The 21,441-nt window shown below is 44.6% G+C and overlaps 1 protein-coding gene across 2 annotated transcripts in view; it reads left to right on the plus strand.

Moving 5' to 3' along the window:
- Nucleotides 1–2,551: 2,551 nt before the first annotated feature.
- Nucleotides 2,552–21,441, plus strand: part of LOC144115482 (polycystin-2-like) — a 53,009-nt gene continuing 34,119 nt past the window's right edge. Inside the window, exons 1-5 of one of the 2 annotated variants that reach the window (XM_077649883.1) lie at nucleotides 2,552–2,954; nucleotides 11,356–11,469; nucleotides 12,712–12,842; nucleotides 13,625–13,875; nucleotides 15,828–16,052. In XM_077649883.1, the coding sequence (XP_077506009.1) occupies nucleotides 2,711–2,954; nucleotides 11,356–11,469; nucleotides 12,712–12,842; nucleotides 13,625–13,875; nucleotides 15,828–16,052 (965 nt within the window). In that variant the 5' untranslated portion in view covers nucleotides 2,552–2,710. Of the gene's footprint in view, nucleotides 2,955–10,506; nucleotides 10,809–11,355; nucleotides 11,470–12,711; nucleotides 12,843–13,624; nucleotides 13,876–15,827; nucleotides 16,053–21,441 lie in introns of those variants that run through there. The other variant, XM_077649884.1, reaches the window with a different exon arrangement.

The raw sequence follows: 21,441 nt of genomic DNA on the forward strand, positions 1-21,441 counted from the left end.
GGGGATTTTAAATTATTTTTAAAATTATTTCATCTGGATCCTAATTTTGGTGCGCAAAAAAAAGAATTCGCCAAGAGCTCCTTCAGGAACAGGGAGCTAAAGGCGAGGATGGGGACGAATCGTCTCGAGCGCTAACGTGCAGTTCGAATGGTAGTCAGTGAGGCAAGTGTATTTTTTAGCTAAATATTCTCTAATGTTCCAGTAAAAACAATGGTTCAGAACAGAAGAGCGGTATTAGGTCAAGGTGTGTACAGACTACGTGCTGTGATGCGACGCGACAGGATTTTTACACTCTCCGGTCTAAAGGGATTAATTTTTTTTCTCCCCGGAGATGTCTGTGCTGTTGCAGCGTCAAATTTAGGAAGTGTGAAGTTTTGTCCGGTATTAGGCCATAATCTGTGACTGAAGGAGTTGAGTGTTGTGTTCCCAGCGAAAGGAACATAGAAGAACTGCGTACTGCACCACCAGCGCGTCCCAAACTTACCCTGGGGTGCGAAACTTGAACCTCCGACGCTTGTATAAACGCCGGGCGGCCCTGCGCATTTCAAGCTCGCCGCTGGATGCGCCTAATGCGCGCTGCTTAGAACACTCCTTAGAGATTCTGTCAGCATATGTGAGCTTCTGAAGTTGAGGTTACAACTACATACCCGCGGCACTATATATCCTTACGTCACTGCTGGCAATCTCTTCGCTATTACGACGCTTCAGGAAAATGTTGAATCAAAATCTTTCTGTTACTTCAAAGCTTTCTGTCACTTCATGAAGAGACTATATCGGTCCTGAGTTCTCGGTCGATGTGGCTACACCACTTAGCATTTGGAGTTTCAAATACTGAAACAGCTGTCGAAAATAAATTATGCTGTCGGCGCTGGCTGTAATGCAGCGAGAGCGAAACTGCCCCTTTTTTTTTTACTGATTTGGGTGAAAATATGGGATCGAATTTTTGGTAAGAACTCCGTAAAAAGGGAAGCAAATGTGGTTTTAGGTTTTACATCTGACTATTGCACATGGAGAGATTTATTTACGCTTCGTTTTCGTGGGGCACTTCGCTGGCTAAAATTTTCTTCAAAACCAGATTTTGGCGTTTTGTATGAGTGGCACATATACTCTTGAACGCTGCAGGCGGGTGAAAACAGACGTCTATTGAAGGCTGTCACCACTGAGCCACCACGGAAAATTATAAGTTGGCTCCTGCTTATGCACAAGCAGCCATGATTCCCACGGTTTTAATCTTCCTTTTTTCGAGCAGCAACTTTAGATATTCTCACTCATTGCAATGAATAATTCTAAATCATCATGCGCCACCCACTACAAAACGTAATATACGAATGCTTTTCACAATGGTAGTTTTTCAAGAGTTTAAAATTAGCTATAGAAAACAAGATGTGTGGTTGTTACATAAAGCCTCAATGGCTCGAATACGGTAACAGCACCAAGATTTTATAGCAGCAGCAGCAGTCAGTGGATCGGTTATTAATGTGAGTTTTGTCCACGTTTCCGCACCATTTTTGCCCTCACAGAGCACATTTCTCGGATAATTTTGTTCGGCAACACGCCATAGCTTTGCATGAAGATACTTAACTTTAAAAAAAGGAGGGAAGGGGGATTTTTTTCGCGCGTATATTGGATGTTTAATACTAATAAACGTCCAAGGTTAATATAACTTCAAGTTTAATTGAAGATTTATATTTGCACACCAAAAAGCTACACTAATAAACTAAAATCTATCTATAGTGGGCCTTGGAAGTCGATAATTCTGATGCATTAAACTATGCCGGAAAGTGTTGCACAATTTTCCTGAGAAAAAACAACAAACCTGGCAATAAATATGACATACGGCAGCTATAAGGTGCCAGTTTCTTCCACTTAATTCTTCAATTGATGAAGTTCTTATTATTGCTTTTAAATGTGCTTTTAATAGTATAGTAAGTGCTTCCAAATTTTTAAGTGTGCATAAAATTTAATCTCACAGACCTCATTCTAAATATTAAATTTCAAGATCGTAACTCTGCTTGCATCAGTCACGAGAATGAAAACGTATCCTTAAAAAGCAACAGCCTTCGAAACAAGAAGGAACTGTGCCTGAACAGGACATTTCATTATTTCCATATGCTTGAAGGCAGGCTGGCGATGTACTTTGGGAATAAATTATTTTTTCTCTTTGTTTCTCTTATCTTGCTTGTCTCAAGACAAGTTCGTTCGGAGATCTCGAGGCACGGGTTACCTACCCTTGTTTGGCCGACAGTAATCTACTTGCTAGTGCTACGCAGCCATGTACGCAGCCGACGCCAGTGCATTTCTAACGAAAAGAAACCACGAAGCGCAAGTTGACCTTCCCCCTCACTCAGCCATGGAAACAACAAAAACAAGCTAGAACGTGCGGCAAACACTCTCACTCTGACTAAATTGTCCTCGGCCGTGATCCCACTCCTAACAAATACCGCCAACCGCCCTCTCGAATGACGTCATCGCGGTCCGAGCCAATCGCTAGGCGAGGTCAGCCAACCTCGAAGGAGCGCATGTCGGCCGCTCTCTACCGCTACGCGTTGGTTTTCTGTCGCAGTACTCTGCTGCTCCTCGGACTCGACACGAGTTGCGCGCCGAGAGTTGCAGTTTCTACGTACGAAACGCGGATCGCCTTCCGTTCAAGCGCCCAGTATTGCAGCGTTACAGAAGCGTCCACAGCTGTCAGCAGCGCTTTGAACGGGGTATGAGCAACCCGGCAAGTAACCTAACCGACTCTCGGCCGAACAGCGGACGGAGACCACGCAGCTCGGTCAGACCTACCAGTGCCGGCCGTCCGGCCTGGAACACGGCGCAGCTTACGCGCGAAGAGTCGCGAGACCTGGAAGCCTTCGGCGCGAACGACCAGTTCGAAATCGTCGACGACAGCGAAGTCGTTACCGTTCCCGAGCAGAAAGGATGCCTCGCAAGCTGCCTGAGAGGGCTTCGGGGTGAGTATATATGTTCCGCTGTTGTCGCTGCCCGCACGCGCGGCCAAGAAGCAAATTGTCGTTCGCTTCTTGGCCCCCGTGCACTGTCTTTCACACGCTGAGAGGCCAAGACAGCAACACTTTTGTGCGAACCGCGAAACGGACGCCCACCGCGCGGTTAGAACAGGCGCGTCGAGCCTGGGACACACCCGCAGTCGCTGATTGGCCTGAATGCAATTTCGGTGCCGACGGCGCGGCGTGACGTCATTTAGCGCGGGTTTTGAATTTGGAAAGCAGCACTGATGCATAGCGCTTGCGAGGAGTTTCGATCATAAGTAGCTGCTGTGCATATGCCGCTTGGTAGAGCACTTACCGGTCTATGCTTGTTAGCTAATGTGCGCTTACTCTGCTGGCACGTTGGAGTCGAACAAAGGATCCTGATGGGGTTACACTGGAAATCATACAATCACCTAGTTTAGAGCGGTAGCAATATTTCGAAAAAAAGCTTTATTTTCTTCGTTCAGCATGGGTTTATTGCGAAAAGTCCCTTGAACGCAAGCGCTTGTCTCGTCCCATGTGTGATAGGCCAAAATGTTGACGCTCAGGACTGCATTTGTGGCAATCTGGGAGTACTGCCACATATATATTGGCTTGCGTGCTTCACAAAAGGCACAATACTTGCGCCATAGAAGGCGGTCTTTATTAATAATTGCCTGCATTTGTACTAAACGCCTCCAGTGCACTAAACGAAGGCCGGAATCGGTAGGCGGCCGGGAAACTTGTGGAAATGGTGTACTTAGCCCATGTTGAAAACGTAGTCAGTTTTCCTTTAGGCCGTTCGAACGGTTCAGAAGAGCATGGTGCAAGGAGTCGCTCCTTCTTCAGGCGCATCCCAGTGTCTTCGTTGATGGAAGAAAACGTAGTGGATTTTTGCGGGCAAAACTCAGAGTTGTAGGCTGCGAGGCAGACCGCTGTGTAGGCCTCTAGGATAATTTCGACTCTTTGTGGTTTTTTTAAGGTGCAGCGAAATCTCAGGGTACGAACGTTTTGCATTTCTCCGCCGTATACATGCGTCCACCACCGCTAGGGTCTACCCTGTGGCTTGTGCTCAGTAGCAGACGGTCGTATTCACTAAAATACCGCGGCGGGTGGAAAATTAAGTGACCCCTTTGGCTACAAGGTGCGAACAAAAATAAAGCTTGGCCTCTGGTGCGAGCCTCTACCAGAAATCGAGCTTTATTTTTCCTTCGGGTGCGATTTAGGTCACGTGGGGTTGGTGGCAGGATTATTGGCGGCGGCGGTGTATTTCGAGACGAAGAAAAGAGGAGGGGAAAACACTTTGGAGCCAGTGACCGCAGCCACTCGAGACGTCGGGAGCAGCCTTTATGTTGTTGACTCCCTCCTTGCATTCTCGGCCCAGTCAGGCCACCGTTCGGTGAGACTGAGACTGCTGAGCAAGTGAGCTTTCCTGGCAAGTGAGGGGAATTATGTTTTGCCAACAGAGGGGCCTGCCTCATGACTCTTCTTGTTACTCCCACCCTGGCCACTCGTGTCGCTTGAAAGGGCAAAGCACTGCCCGGGAATCTCAACTACCTCCGACACAGAGATTCATCCGTTTTTGGCTTCAGCAAAGAAGCCATGGGAAATTCCCTAACTGGTAGAGGGAACTGTAGCTTTTCCTCGTATAGGCGCACGCCTGAACGGTACTGTACGGCTGCAAGCGGCCTCCGAACGATTTTCTCGTGTGGACCTGAAGCTTATGCGGAGCGGCTGCAACACTTTAGGATATTAGAAGTGCCACTGGTTCGTATAATTTTGCAGCCACGATTCATAGTTTTAGGGCGCACACGCGCGAACTTCGCAACTCGACTGCGCAGTAAAAGTATCAGATCGTCTACTAGACGCCTTAATGCACAAACTGGCGAGATTTTCAAAATATCACTGCGCGGTTTGCGGAGCAAGTGTGATGACTATATACCTGGCAATTCGACACTTCCAGATCCGCGCTATTCAACAAAAAATGCCACAAAAGAAACTCCATAATGTCACTCAAAATCACGGCTCTTCTCGTAACCGCAGCTACACTTCCTCGATTAAACTCTGCTACTTTCATCACATGCAGCTTCTGCATGCCTACCCGAAGTGTTCGCACTGCCATGCGTTTTGGCTGCATATTGCCTGAAACTTGCAGGCTTCACGAGTGGAAACTATATACGACCTTTGCCCATTTGTTCAACTGAAAAAAAAAATATCACAGGCCATAGTTATGTTTCCTATGATAATGTTCTTTATAGGCTGACCGTTAAATGTCCAAAACTATTACTTAGTCTTTTTTCAGGGTCGTTTTAGGATGTACTGTCTTTCTTTAAAGCGATGTTTATTTCCCGAGGTCGGTCAAAGAAATGGGGATGGCGATATATGAATGAAAAAAGACTTGCAGCTCTAATGCACTCCAGAAGAGACCGATGGTGCCGTCCCTGCGTCCAAGCAGTATAGAACCTAGCACTGTCTGGCGATCGAAGGACCCGCTGCGGCCAGGTGCCAGATTCTGGTCGGTTTCAACGCGCGTTGAGGTAGAGGCTTCCGGATCAGTTTGAATTACCCGCGGTTCTGTCATATGCACCGAAATTTGGGACACACGGGAGTTGTTGCATTTCGCTCAGTAGCTACAGTAGCTGAACCGTCCTAGCCGTTGAGACCCCTCGGCGAGTTGAGAACAAACGTTAAAAAAACAACCCAAAAGGAACACGTTTGCGCAGTGATGGTATGGTTCGAGCGGAGATATTTAAGAAAAATATATATGCGAATATTAAGGAACTGTTTGTTCACACTAAATCTGAAAAACGGTGCAGTTATAAAGCTGTACTACGACAAAGAAATGCCTGCACTTCAGTAATATTCGAGAGTCATCTGCTAAAGTGCAGTAAAGTACGATCGCACGTAACCTTAGCAAAAACACCGCGGTTTGGTTTTATGGTTTTAAAATCAAAGCATCAACCATAATCATAAACCATAAAACCAAAACACGATCATACGAATTTCTTTGCGTCGCATAGAATGCATTGCCAACGCCCAAAATTCATTCCATCCTAAGGAAACTGAAATAGGAATGCGAATGCAAATGAGCTCCATATATCCTTGTTTGGTTCATGGTAAACAAGTCCACAATGCTCTGAGGCTAGACCATATCGTCAGCCGGTTTAGCGGCGTTCGCGGAATCTAAAATTCACTCGACGTCATCATCAACGTCACCAGTTTGAATCGAGTGGCAGAAGTAAAATATTTCATTTTCAACTCCAAATTTTTCAGCTATAAGTGAGTATACTTCACTGCCGAACACACAACACAGTCACAAAAGGCCTAACAGTCGACATTCACCGAGATAAAAAAATGCATGGAGTTGCCCTCAAGCAGTGTCCCTGCAAATGTTCTTACTCAGTGTGACCGTGGTTGTCTGAGCAGCGGATAGGAGCTCGAGCGCCAGAGACTGCATCATGATACAGTCCGGCGGCTCGGCTGTTCATATTACTGCCCGGCACAGGCGTTAATCAACGGGAAACGCAATGTTTTATACGTACTTGTAGAATTGGTGTCAGTGCTTGGCACAAAATTCTCATCACCCCGAAATTCGCATCAACCGTGATCACACCATCGAGATTTGCATATAGGTTGCAGAGTTCGTATGCCATATATGGGCTTATATGTCTGAATTTTGATTATGATTTGATTTCTTAACGGTATACATATATGGACAGCTTGGACAAAGAGTGCCATGACTAACGAGTTTGGTCCGCACAAGGTGGAGTCAAAGACCCCCCTCCCCCCATTTTTTTTTTTTCAAGCATTTCACCCCCAGAGAAAGCTAGGCACCAGGCCGTTGAAAAATCGATGGCTATACACGGGGGCACTCGTGACTGGACCCCACATTTCCCACATACGAGGAGGGTGCTCAAACGCGTCCTCGAGTTCTGCCCTCTGTTATCACCAGACGCGAGTGTAGGGGAAATCGGGCGCTTTCTTTTATGTTGTTTTTCGCACGATACTACGAGCAACTGATCTATTTTTTTTTTTCTCTTTTAAAACATTTTGAAATGGGATCATATTTTTCGGTCATATCTAAATCGACAATAAATGTCACTTATCGGTTCAGGAACATAAATTACTTTGCCGTGACGTGCGTTTCTGAGCTAATCGAGGCATGTCGTGAGGCTAGGCAGTATACTGACAAACTGTACCAGGAAAAGCAGACAGCGACAGGCGCTCGCTTACACCTGAAAACAATTTATTTCCAAAGCGCAATAATGAAACTCCGGTCAGGACAGAGCAAGAGGGAAAAACACGATTGCTTTGTTCTGCCAAATTACTTCGCTCTAACGGAAGGGATAGATAATTGTAAACTATACATAGAAGCAGTATTTTTAATTTCTTTAGTTATATTTTTTCTTCTGCATTGCTATCAGTCGTGCACATGCCTAACCGCTCACATCCGGAGCACCTCTTCAAAAATGTTTAGCACGTCCGGTCTTCGTACACAATTCCACATGTCTATTAATCCGCAAATATTTTCGTAATTTAATCTTCCGCTTATATAACACTAAATGCTGGCCGCGCAGCATTATCTTGGCTCAGAGCAGAGCGAAATGCGCGTGCACGGGCACTCTTCCTTCGTAAGAAAACAGCAAAAAGAAACGTATTGTGATGAATTTGAGAGCCCCGTGATCTGGCACTCTCCAGATCGGTCATTCTGGCCAGTGTATTGCCAAATTTTACAGCAAAAGGTGTAATAAATTTGTACAAGCCATATAGTAAGAGCCATTCAGGGGGTACAGACGGCAGACATGTAACGCGTTACGTGTTATTTAGGTGGACACCACCGCCACCTCACAGCGCGACTGAGGTGTCCACTGACCCTGTGAGCCAGTAATACGCAATTCCTTTCCAAAAACCAACGGAGGGTTTAGGCTGCAAATAAGAAAATTGGTTTTGGGGGAAAGGAAATGGCGCAGTATCTGTCTCGCATATCGGCGGACATCTCAACCGCGCCGTAAGGTAAGGGATAAAGGAGTGTGTGAAAGAAGAAAGGAAGAAAGAGGTGCCGTAGTGGAGGGCTCCGGAATAATTTCGACCACCTAGTGATCTTTATCGTGCGCTGACATCGCACAGCACACGGGCGCCTTTTCTGTTTCACCTCCGTTGAAACGTGGCCGCCGCGGCCGGGTTCAACACTGGGACTAATTTGCTTCGTGCAAGCGGGCCCCGGAGTCATTAGAGAGTTTTAGTTTCACGTACGTAGAAGCTTCACGTACGTAGAGCTCTTACGGGTGACCAGTGCGCATGCGCAGAACGCAAAGGGTATGCGCGAGTCTCACGTACGTACGTGAGATTCGGATTTTTACGTTGCGGTCTTTGCGTTGCTTGCGTACGTAGCGTTGACAAACATGGCGGCACCCTGCCCGCCGCTTCACGGCGATAACAGCTTCGTCGCTAATCCCTCGAGGCGATATGGTGTTCTAAACTGCTGTATTCGGCTTCGATTTGCCCATTCTTACCCTCGCATAAGGTTTCAAGCGACAAATAGCTTTTGTTTTTCAGACAGAAGGGCGATTTTTCAGCTGCTAAGCCTGACGAAGCAGCGTTGGTCGTCGTCATAGCAACGGTCTCGCTATGAATGACTTCGCTTAATGACTTGTCTTGGATGATTTTGGCTACAACCAGTGTCTGTGTTTCTTAGTAGATGGCGCTAGGCGTAACGCGCGGCGTGTTTGGCGTACGTGTAACTATAAGGGTTTCAAACCACCTCTGTGCACGCTACGTAGACCTCTCACGTTTGCGTACGTGAACCCTCTACGTACGTGAAACTAGAACTCTCTATTGAACTGCGCCGGGAACGGGATCGAACCTCAGATCGCAAGCGGAAGAAGGCCGAGTATGCACTTGAGCGTAGAGAAACAGGCCAACGAGACGCCCAACCGGGGAGTCGCATGTGAAACATCAAAACAGGCCTGCCTCTCCTGCAGACCTCTCGGCCGCCAGTCAGATTTCGCCCATTAATGCACTAAGCCGATAAGCTTAGGTCTTCTATTTTTTTGTTTGTTTGCTTGACCAGGCTCCTGACGTATGACTCCAATACCCATATCCACCTTAGTAGCCGCGCTTATATGAATGTGACACTCAGCGCGTCGCATCTATGCAAACGGGAGCGATGCGCTAGGGGAACGCGTCGTGGTAATGCGCCAGACGGGGGTAGTCCGAGCACGGTAAATCGAATTTCGCAGTGCATGTGAGTGCTGGCGCATCGCTCCTTACCTTGGAAATTCAAAATCGCGTCTCCCCCCCCCCCCCCCCCCCAAATCCTCAGAAAAGAAAGGCAAAGAAAATAATCCGGTGCTAAACACATCGCGACCTGTAACACGACTGTAAACAGAATTATCCAGATTACCATTAGCGTCATAGAATTTGTTAGAAGCGGAACCTTTGGCTATCAATGTAAAAAGGGGCGTACAAGTGAGACACCTCAGAACAGAAAGAAAGTGAGAGATTAAAAATATAAACTCAAAAGAGCGGCAGCAGAAGTCACGCACGCAAGCGTTAATTACGGGTAAGCAGCGGACACTCAGGGATACAAGAAATAAAACAGTAGAAGTGTACAATGCAGCGTCATAGCGGAATTCAGTTAATTAAGAAATGGGAAAACATGATAGATTTAGCACATCTCATTTCGGTAATTTCATGCAGAGCTGCGCGCTGGAGCATGCAAAGGCGCACGTACGAGGTCCGAGAGAAAATAGTTGTATCACGTGGAATTAGAAAATGAAAGCACTTTTGCGCGCCCCTTTTAACCGGGGAATTTTTGGTGGTTGGCTTGACAATAACCGCGCTAACGTGAAAGAGAATTAGCGCACATGGTTAATTTGCAGCATTACTGTGGCGAATTGTATTTTTGGCATAGTGAAGTCAAGAACTATGTACCGCAGAAGAGTTAACTGTTGGGCTAGTTGCTGCTGTGGATTTAAGGTCATAATGCCACAGTGCCATATGGTCAAGGAATTAAGACGGGCAGAAGAAGGAGCAGGAAGGTCGGAACACAGCGTTGTGTTTCGTCCTTTCTGCTCCTCCTTTTGGCTCTGTTCTTTCAGGATAATCTGGATCTGAGCTAGTTGGATCACATTTCACTTAAAATTGTAGCCAACAAGGGACAGCACACGGTAAGCCTCGTGTTATCGTGCCTCCATGCTGTGTGCTGTCCCTTGTTTTCTATTCTTTCGCCGTCTGTAACAGCCTCTTGTAACAGACACCTTTTCGACCAGTCCGGATTTTTTCATCACGCCGGCAGCAACGCCAACACCGGCTTTCCTGCGACACGGAGCCTTTACGCTTTCGCTTTAAAAAAATTGAATTCGTTATTTCTGACATTTTGTACTGCATATCGCCAGCTAGCGAGCGTACTGAACGCGGCTCCTGAGCGCCAGAAGTGATTTCCGAACTTTCGATTTCGGTTTTAGCTCGCACACTGCCCGCTATCGAATGCAGCGCTGCCTGGCGGGCACGTGAGCAACTGCGCGCGCTGCCTGGCGCTGCCGCACGCGAGCTAATGGCCGCGCAAGGATGAATTAAATTCGTGTCTCGGTTTTGCGCACAACCTGGATGCCTCGCTTGAATCAATCCGAATAGCTAGTTATGACGTGTCGTAAAAGTTTGTGGGTGTGGGACCCGGACTGGAAAGGAAAGCCTTGGAGGTCATCTGTTGAACGTGTACACTAAGTTGTGCATCGTCACAGGGGTGATTTCAGTATGATGGCCAAAAGCATGGTCAAAAGCATGTTAACTTGTTTGCGGCGTGATGTCCTGGCGATACCCCTTGAAACTGGAGATCTGGTAAAGTACTGGATTACGGAATTTTTTATATTGTTCGCAAAGGCAGCTTTAATGTAGAGTAGCAGCTGAAACAGGCGCCGTAGGAAGGACGAAAAAACGTGGTGGGCGAATAATTAGAAGTAACGAGTACCTGCCTTGTTTTTACATCTTGGCTTGCCTGTAGGACTCGTACTTAATTATGAAGAGACAGATGCCGAAGCCACTAGTTAGAGCATATCCACTCAAAAACAAGGTATTGTGGAGGAGCAGCCATTCTAACTGCCACGACGTATGCTTGAACTATTTTTGAAACAAGCATTGAGTAAGATGCAACATACTTCACTCAAGCACATAGTGGCTGTGTGGTCTTGTGTATGTTGCCAGTAAAAGGAGAGACTGCAATTTATGTATATGTGATGGCAGGATTGCAGCAGCAAGACAATGGAGAGCAACCCTCGGAAGTGGCTGCAGTCCAGAATTTGCTGTAATATCGTTAGCATGCAAATGCATGACTTATTTTTTTTAGATGAACACTGGTAATTTCGACTTCTCTGAATGTGTTTTGCAGGACTGTGGTCCACCCGTCAACTGGGCGGGGCCAAAGCAGACCGAGAGTGGTACATTCGAACGACCCTGCGAGAACTGTTGATTTATGTGGTCTTCCTGGTAGTGCTCTGCATACGTAAGTTGCAGACTTTTTTGCGTCTTGATTATTGTAGACAATATGTTGGAAAATAAGGGATGTTCAAGATTATTTTCATTTGACATAAACACCCGTTTGGTGAAAATTTTTAGAAATATACTGGATACCTTATGTTAGCTAACCATTGTTAATGATGCATTTGATGGTGCCAGTTTAATATACACATTCTTAAATGCATGTTGATGTAATTTTGTGGAGAATTAGGAGCTCTAAGCATTGCTTGAAAGGAGGCTGTTTGTTATGGAACCTTTTTTCATTTATCTGACATGTTTATATTGTGGTAGAGACACTCAAATATGAAAGTAATGATCTTGTATAATTCTGCTGAGGAGCTTGTTTTTTATGTCCAAAATATGTTCAAATGTGTAAAGTTTTAGTCTGCACTTAAAAGTGTTACTCAGGATGCACCGTGCAATATTGGCAGCTTTCAGAGTGTAATGGCCAAAAAATAAATGTTAGATCGAATGTCAAATGCTAAATGCTGTTTCAAAAATAATTGAGTTGTCAGGGGACTCTGTAATGCCAAACGGCCCTGAAGGTATTAATAAATGAAATGAAAAGGAACCCATTTGTTTCTACCACCTTGCGCTGAGAAAAAAAAGAAACAAAAATAAAGCCAACTCATGACAATTTAAACTAGTGATCAAAGTACTTTAGAACAAGTTGGACCTTTTTTAATTTTTGCTTTAGTATTTTGCTGATATCACAATATGCTTATCTACTGATGTTCTATGTTGTGATCTCAAGTTGCCACGTGTCAACATCGGAAGTCACGTGTGAGTTTGAGTGATGTGGCTAACAATTCCAAATAAAAGGGGTTTAAGTTTGTGAGGCCGTATACTAGTAGACATTGTACAGTTGACATCAGTATAATCGTTTGACAAAATTAAATGTACGTTAGTGCCCTTGTATAGATTTACATGAGTGAAAACTGCGACACTCCGACCAAAGTTGCATGAGAGAACAAGTGATTCGGCACCAACTGAAAAAGGTGCTGAGTTGATGCTGACACGTCGTTTCTTTCATGAGACTTTGGTAGGAGTGTCAGAGTTTTTTCTCTCAAATTTTCCTCTCGACCAGGCAGATATTTGCTGAAATGTTCACATTCGAAATTTTACATGTAGCATAAGCGTTCTGGTTTCTAACTTTGGCTGACTAGCAGATGCCAGCCACAACCTCAATACTGTTGTTGAACATCTGTTGTATCGTTGCTGTATGCAGTGACATTTGGGATGATGAGCCCAACCATGTACTACCAAACAAAAGTTATGAGCGACCTCTTTTTGGATTCCACCTTCAAGGACAATACCAGCAACCTGAGAGGCTCCACTAGCCTTGACAATTTCTGGTCGGTACGTATACATGGTTCCCACTTAATTCATGTTCCACTGTATGGAAGTCACCTCATGGGCAGTTTGTGCCAAAAGTAAGGAGCACACTGTGTGCTATTGAATGCGGAAGCAGTGTGTGTTGTAGGGCTCATGTAACACTCCTTGTGTCCTGAAGCCCTTAGTGTGGTGTGAACTGCTTTAAAACTGCAGACTATTTAAGCACCAGGACTGCTACAGAAGACTCATTGCATAACATGATGTCAGCTCCTGTCCAGGCTCTTTGATTTTGGCATTGGCTGCATGAAAAGAATGAACTTTTGCCCGTCGCACAAAGGAAGGGGAATGGGGAAAGGGAAGACATAAAAGGCAGGCATACTGAAGAAACTGATGATGCAGTGAGTTTTTGTTATGAAAGCAACAATACTGGTTGCAAAGGATGCCTTAACAGAAAGTCCTGTGATCTAGTCAAAGAGCATTGTTCATATGTCTGGTCTGAACCCCTTTACTGTCAGAAGCGTGGCAGTTTTGTAACGATTCTTGTGCCTGGCTTGCTACTTCTTTTTCCGGTGGGATAAATACTTGAAAAGGGGGCCACCTGATCTGCCAGACCAAATCATTGGTTGACACAGAGCATATCATGGGAACCTTGGTTAAAAATTCCTTAATGTGCACATATCCGGTGTACATTATAATCAAGATGTGCATCACCACTTGATGTCACTGACAGAAGGTCTCTGTGTAATGTTAATTTTACCATTCTTTCAAGACACTTTCATTTTCTGTTGGTCTTCTCTTGGATGCAGTTCGTCGAGGATGTGATGTTGGGTGCTCTCTACTGGGAGAACTGGTACAACAACCAAAGCACCCTAGCAGATGATCGCAACATCCTCTACGAGAATCGCTTGCTGGGCAGTCCCCGCATTCGTCAGTTGCGGGTTCGCAATGACTCGTGCAATGTTCACTCGGACTTCAAGAAAGCCATCACCCAGTGCTTCGACAGCTACTCCCCACACTTTGAGGAGAAGGGCCCCTTTGGACTCATGAACGGCTCTGCGTACGTCTTTCTATATACTAGTTTTACCACTTCTGCCCTGTACTTAGCTTCTCTCTCCTGCTGTGTGCATGTGAGATCAGAGAACTTGGGTTAGCTGCCCTAGGGATTACTTTTCAGGTTGAAAAGCACTAGGAACAACTCGGTTTTAAACATTTTTTTTTTGTTTGCAAACTTTCAAACACATGATGTGACTTACTGGAAGAGTTGTGGAGAGAGAGGGCCTCACTGTCTTTGTTTTGTTTTTTTGTTCTTGTGATGCCTGTGAGCGTTTTCTGCAGCCATTCTGAATGGCTCAGGATGAGGTGCATTTGCTGCAGTCTGTGGTAGACAAGCAAATTTATCCCCTAGGTTAGTCCAATATACTGAGGAGAATTACTTAAGGTGGAGCAGATTTCATTCAAGGCAGTATTGCTCATTAGTTGCATGGTTATGCTCAGGCGGGTGTTAATTTGTTTTTACTACTTTAATTGAAGACCTTAGATTTAACGAATGGGTAAATTTGATGAATATCGCCAGCTCCCAAGACATTCAAGATGATGTTTTAGAAATCCTATTTATTAGGAATGTTATGCTATGTCATATGGAAACTGAAAATTTTGTATGTAGTGAAAAGACTTTTTGTGGTTCACTTTTAAGTTTTTGATCTGCCTTGCATTTTTTACACTTCTCCAGGCTTATGAAAGGCATTTTTACATCACTGTTTAATGCCATTTTTGTTGACAGAAACTTTGTTGACAGCTCAGGTAGAATTCAATCTGTTGTTCTTTAGCATGAAGTGCATAATGATGCTGTACAGCCCCTTTAGTGGTAACTTAACTCTGTGGTTGCATGGCCTATTCATAGTAGCCATGCGGAGCATTATACACAAGTGTGTACATGTTGGCTCACTACAGATGCTTTGCAACTACTTTTCACAGCACTTGTCATGTTTGTCTCTGGTCTTCGATCTGCTGCGACTGCTTACTACAACAGACATCACACGTCTGTGATGCAGAGGCCGCTTCTTTCCACAGAAAATAATGCAGCTATTTGCACATTGGTTGCTTGGGCAGTTTGTCCTACTTTCCTTCCTAATTCATTGGTAGCGGTAAAATGTACAACTTAAAGAATAACGCAGAAGAAAGCCCCGTGTTTTTTTATCTTTTGCAATAGTTGAGCCATATTAAAGGACAGTTCCCTTGCAGATACTGTATACTGCTAGCTGAGTGAAATGAACCTCCAGTAAGTTCTGTTGTTAGGATCGTTAGATCTTGGTGCCTTTTGTGTAGGAAAATGAGGACAGTCCTGTTTTTAAAGACAAAGCTAGCAAATTGCCATTTGTGCTGCCCATTTTAAATATTGCTGCTTTATTGCCAGGTCGTGCTGTAGCCACTGCTGTTGTGTAGAGTCTTGGCTGATATCTTGTTTTATTCCCAATTATGTCATTGTAATTACTGTTTTCAGCCCGTTTGTGCACGTATATCATTTATTTTAGACCGTTTCCCTTTCTGCTGTGCTTAGTAGCTGTCCGAACAATCATTAATCAGGCTGGCCTCTGAGGTTTTTTTCCGTAAATCCCCTCTCTTTGCTGATAATCAAAAAGACAAGGTGATTCAGAATATACCAACATGTCTAATAATAAAATTTCTTTGCTGTAATTTAATAATACATAGGTGTGTAAGTGCCTGCAAGGTTTCTGAGTGTGTGGGTTTCAAATGACCTTGCTTAATTTATTCTGCCCTCACGTTACCCACCTCGTATTCTTATTAACAGTGCTGAAGAAGCAAACTGAAAACAGCATGAGGGCTTTCTTGCTCATTGTGCTTTCATGCCAATAATATTGACCATGAACTTGTCCATTTAGCTATTCTAGACACCGCGTGCTTCATGCATGCCTAGGAGATGTGAGTTCAGAATGCAACCTAGTTTGAGTGAGACTCATGGGTCTTTATTGCCTATCTTTTTCTTCTCAGCTGGACCTACCACACTGAAAAGGAGCTTAAGGGTGCAGACCACTGGGGCCTGCTGTCATCTTACAGTGGGGCAGGCTACTATGCTGACCTGGGCATTACAAAGGAAGCAGCAACGCAAGTCATGGCTGACCTCAAGGAGAACCTCTGGATTGGCCGTGCCACACGGGCCGTCTTTCTTGACTTTACTGTCTACAATGCAAATGTCAATCTCTTCTGTGTTATCAAGTAGGTGGCTCTAAATTTGTTTTCTGTATACCGGAAATTCCTGGGATTTTTCTTGTTTGAAGTTTGGGCCTTGGGTTGATTTTAAGTGATGCATTGCCCTTTTACTATGTGGGTTCTTCTCAGAGCATATTAAATGTGTTAGTATTTGTAGCCTCCATAGCGATACTGCCTTAGTGATGTTAATTGGATATGAACAGATTAGATACTCTCCAAGGTGGTCAGTAAAGAACAGGTTTTCTGGATTTTTGTTGGGGTCAAAATATTCGTAGAATTGTCTAATATCAGTATTGAAAGAACAAAATGTGTTTGCATTGGTAATTGACGGCGTGTCCTCTCGTGTGTGCCAGTTTCTAAAGACTGGCTAGTTATTACAAAAGCTTGGTCCGAGCTAGTTGGTCCATCACCAACATAAGGCGAGTATAATACGGTGGACATTAAGGAAGACACAAAAGTAGACGGGGACGAGTGCTATAGCGCCTGTCCGTTCTACTTCCGTGCCTTCATCCAATGTCTTTATTGCGCTCTCCTTACGTTAATGGCTAGTTATTTGGTCTGGCATATTGAAAGCATAATTTCTTTTTCTTAGCAGCTTGCTTGCCAAGCAATATATAATTGCTTACCTAGGAGCAGCAACGATAGACATGGAGCAGGCTCACTTTGTGCATGAGCTAAGGTTTTATTTGAAAGCACTGACTGTTAATAATATTTGCATGCATAGTGGATGCCACTTCATGGTGTAAAATAATGTTATGTCTAAAATTTTCCCCAACGGTCACCACTTTACTTTCAGTTAGAATTTATTAGCCCCTTTTTAGGTAAAGCGGACTTGTCAATACGGCTTAGGTTTATTAGGCAGTTGTCTGTATCATACCATGTAACATTTCTATGATGGTGTAACTTCGGAAATGGCTATGAGTATTTAGGTTCTGCAGGGGGGGAAGATGGGGAGAATGTTTGCATATTACCCTATAATCATGGTATAATGCAATTTATTTTAATTTTTAATTCTAATTTTAAGTACAGGTGGAGAAGTTGTGAAACAAAAATGCTGCCAGTGTACTGTGTAGGGTCAGGTGGTCTGCCTTGGCCAGACTGAAAACAGCACAGGAGGCAGAGACAATGACCACTCAGGGCAGCACTCTTGTGATCACTGTCTCTGCCTCCTGCGCTGTTTTCAGTATAACCATAAGGGTGTTGCTCTTAAAGAAGTGTGAACGCCAAACTTTTTCTTGCGTATTTTCTTCTTTGAAATAATGCTTTAGACATTAGTATACACGGATCACCCTGTCGTATTCCCCCATGACCACTAAGTAATTTATAATTGCATTTGTTGATGCTGTTTTGGTTCCGCTTTCAACAGCTGAATGATGGCTGTTGCGTGTAAGGTATGTTTAGGTCACTTAAGACGTGAAAAAAATGGTCATATGCAGTTGAGCCTGGATATATCACATCTGGAGGTTTCGAATTATTATCTGTATCAAACACGCAGATTGCCATCTTGAAAATCCTGTGTAAAAGTATAGGAAAGTCCCGTTGTATATTGAAGTGAAATTTCAATGGTTATTCGATATATCGTACTACGCTGCGCGTTCCTAGACGAGTCGGCTGCCTGGCCTTGGGCGTGTGTTGGCAGCGCTAGCACTGTAAAACTGCGTGACAACGTAAAAGTAGGGTGCACTTGAGGGCAATCTTTGGTCTCTTGTACTCAATCTCCGCGCCACACCTCTGTCATGCTGTAGAGCTGACCTAACTATAGCCTAGCAGTGACCCTCGCCTGGAGTGCTTTCCTGCCGAAGGTGTTGTGGAATCCAACTGTACCGTAATTTTAATGGGGTTATTCTATTTGTAATGTATTGGTAACAGAATTAGACATTTTATGATACGCAGTGGCTACTTCCAAAGCACCATCGGCAGCGACTTCATTGCGAAGCAGGCTAGACCTAGCAACGCATAGAGAGTGATGTTCTGCCAGCCCGCTGGCAGGTGGCGCGTTGCTGCAAGAAGCATGTCACTAGCGTGGATGCATTGTATTGCAAAAGGGTACTTGTGTGGGCTAGTCAGTACATTTCGCAGGAAAAGGTACAGCACAAAATTAGCCAGGGCTAAAATAGCGGACAGACAAAGGCGCTGACTTACGACTGACGATTTTATTGCTATGATGGCGCAATAAATAGGAGAACCTAAGCACGACCAACACGTGGCATTGCATCGCTGATTGACTATCTGATTGAGTATGTCGACTAAAGGAAAGAGGTAAAACCAGCACTAGTCACTTAGCCGCTAAGTTAATCAATTTCTTTTTGAGTGAGCGCAAGAGATGGTTTGCTCACGCACTTGTCTTGCTTTTGATGAATCAGGAACGCTTCAACTATTTCCTGCATGTTCTGGTCTCTATGCTTGTACAAAATGATTGTCCTGCTGAAAGATGGGGTGCATTTGCACTCAAGCCAATGTAAAGCAAAATTGGTTTTGGGGGGTGGTTTCAAGGAGTGTTCATGTTCTCTTAAAGGGACACTGAGGAGAAATTGAAGTTGGCTTGTATCGATAGAATAGCAGCTCCTGATCACAAAAACGCCATTCTTACTGAAAACAAAGCTCTTGTAATGTAGAAAATAGCAAGAACCAAAATACAGGTGTCACCGCCACAGGCCAATCTCGCAAGTACAAGCGTAATGACTTCCTAGGACAAGAGGCGCCACCTTGAAAGAATTTTCCTTAATTCATGGAAACCACGAATCTCTGAGGCTAGCAAAGGAAGGTTGCGCACCGCACCGCTAGCTGTCAGAAATCACGGAGTCTGCGTTTACGTCAAGTATCACGTCACTCCGTTCTGAGACGTCATAAGAGTTCCCTGAGTTTGAATCAGAGCGGCGGGAAAAACTTTTTCATCTTCGAATCCAAATTTCTTTGCAATAAATGCATCTTTCGCGCCCGGACAAGCGGCAACAAAGCCGTGAAATGCCGAACTATCAGATTTTGCTAACAAAAAAAAAATGATAGAGTTCTCCTCAGTGTCCCTTTAAGTGGTCATTCACACATCTCTCTGTTTGTCCGATGTAGCATAGTCCATAGGATAGCTCAGTTTTGTACACTACATTTTTTCAGCGTGGCACATAAGGAAATTCATGGTTCTTCTCACATTCGACAGGTGGCAGTCTTTCACATTTGATTCTCTTGCAAAGATGCTGCAATTTTTTAGGAGCAGAAAAGCCGACTCGTACACCGGCTTTCCCTGCTATTGTTTTCATGTTGTGCGATACCTTATGTACATAAGGTATCGCACATGTACATAAGGTATTACCGCAAAAATGCGGCTCTGCACATCTTTACGGGAGGCACTTTTTGTTCTTGGTTGGAAGTCGGCAAACATCTTTTCCGCCACTGCGCGCATGATGTGTTCTGGAAAACTGGCCATTCCCAGCCTCATTATCTGGCTTTTGAAGCTAGCTTGCATTTGATGGCAGCATGATCAAGATACAGCATGTTTCAAGGCGGCTGTCACGATACCTCGTTGAACTAGTTTGGAGTGTGAGGATGAGTAGGGTAAAAACCCCATTTGCGCTCGAGGTGCGTAACGGCAGCACAGCTCTTCATTGCTCGTTAGTATCTGTAGATGCAGAAAACGAATCGCATCTTGATCAGGAACTTCCATCGTTAGTTGGAACGGGTCAGACCGTACTTGAGCAGGGAGAAAATATCATTGGCTTGATTTGCATTGCTGTAGTCATTCTTATTAAAAATCATCAGAAAATTATTGATGTAACGAAAAGCATGTACCACTTAAGACCCAGGTAAGGACTCTTGTAGTCTTTGGTCTAAGCTTGCTAGTGGGCAGTCGCTGAGGAAAGGGGTTAGCCCAGAGCCTATACAGATGCCCTCCTTCTGGAGGAAATGTCTGGCGTTGAAGGAAACGACGATAGAGTGTAGGTATAGGTCTAGGAGTTTGAGAAGGCTGTTCACGTCGATGCCACATTGATTTTGGAATTTCGTGATGCCATACTCGTCAATTGTTCGAACCACAACACTGTGCAGTGCGTCCTGAGGAATGGAATAGTACATGCCCTTAATGTCGACGGACAAGGCGCTGACATTTTTTAGTCGGTGCTCCTTAAAGAAATAGAGCACGACTGCTGGGCTACGCACTAGGAAAGGTTCCTTGATTGTTTGCTCTGAGAGACACGTTTGAAGATAGGAGCCAAGGGCAAGCTGCTAAATGCCCTTTTCGCTAACAGTGACCCGACACGGACATTCCTTCTTATGGGTTTTTGCTGAGAAGAAACGTGCAGGGTTAAGGCCGAGCTTTTGTTCACAGCAGCCGCAAGCTTGTCCAGGCCGAGCCTCTCACACTTTTGCAGCGCTTCCTTTTTTACCGTTTTCAGTCGAAACTTTCTTACTGGGAGGAAGTTTTCATTGATGGGATCTTGGGCTTTCTTGTGGTAAACTGCCAATGGTAGGGCAGCAAAGCCTCCTTCTTTGTCTGGCAAAAGTAGCTTGAGGTCTGCTTTCTTTAGAGAACCGGTTAGCTTGTGTAAATCCAAGCGGTTTTTGCTTACCGTAGTGGTGGGAAAAGATTCAACTGAGTCTTGAATGTGCTGTGCAATGTCTGTCTTATCCTTTGCTCTTGATACTGTCGTCCTCGCCATGGCAAGTAACTCAGGCTTGCTGGGTGTAAGCGCTGAGCAGAACTTTGGTCCGAGTTCAAGTACTTTCAGGTCATCCGCGTGGATGTCTGGGTTCCCTATCATATGAAGTACGTCCCTATCCTATGAAGTGCGATCTGTATTACCGCGAGTGTCACGTGACATGCGATCGAACGATGAGGGTGGAAGCTGTGCAACAACTCTCTAATGCTACCAATGGCAACAAGTCTGCCAGAGCTGAGGCCATCGTTAAGCTATTTAGCAGACAAGGGAAGGGAAATAAGGGGTTCATTATGACACACATATGAAGGAAGCCAACAGTGAACGAAAGCAAGCAGCATAGAGAATGTTACTATTTTAATTTGTAATGTTGATCAGTAGGAGATTAATATACTAGTGTAATTATTTTATCACTGCAAGATAACTGATTAGAAAGCAGAAGAAAAAACAACCACGTGCTGCTGGTGGGATTCGAAGCGAAAAGTGGCATTGAAACATATCTGACAGTGCACTTCCGAGTGTAATTTTTTTCAAAACTGCAATTTTATGTGCAACATTGTAGTCCGGCGGCATTGCAATCAGTCAACATGGCAGTAATTTAGGTCCATGAAATTAACTTTTGATTGAAATAGTGTTAGCTATAATTGTTTTTTTTAGTTACTGTGCATGGCATAGCTAAATTAATTTTGTGTGATTTGTGAGCATAACTGTGCTCTGGCGTGATTGAAGCTTTTGTATATATATGTGTG

Source organism: Amblyomma americanum, chromosome 1, assembly GCF_052857255.1.
Source record: "Amblyomma americanum isolate KBUSLIRL-KWMA chromosome 1, ASM5285725v1, whole genome shotgun sequence".
In the NCBI taxonomy this organism is placed as follows: Eukaryota; Metazoa; Arthropoda; class Arachnida; order Ixodida; family Ixodidae; genus Amblyomma; species Amblyomma americanum.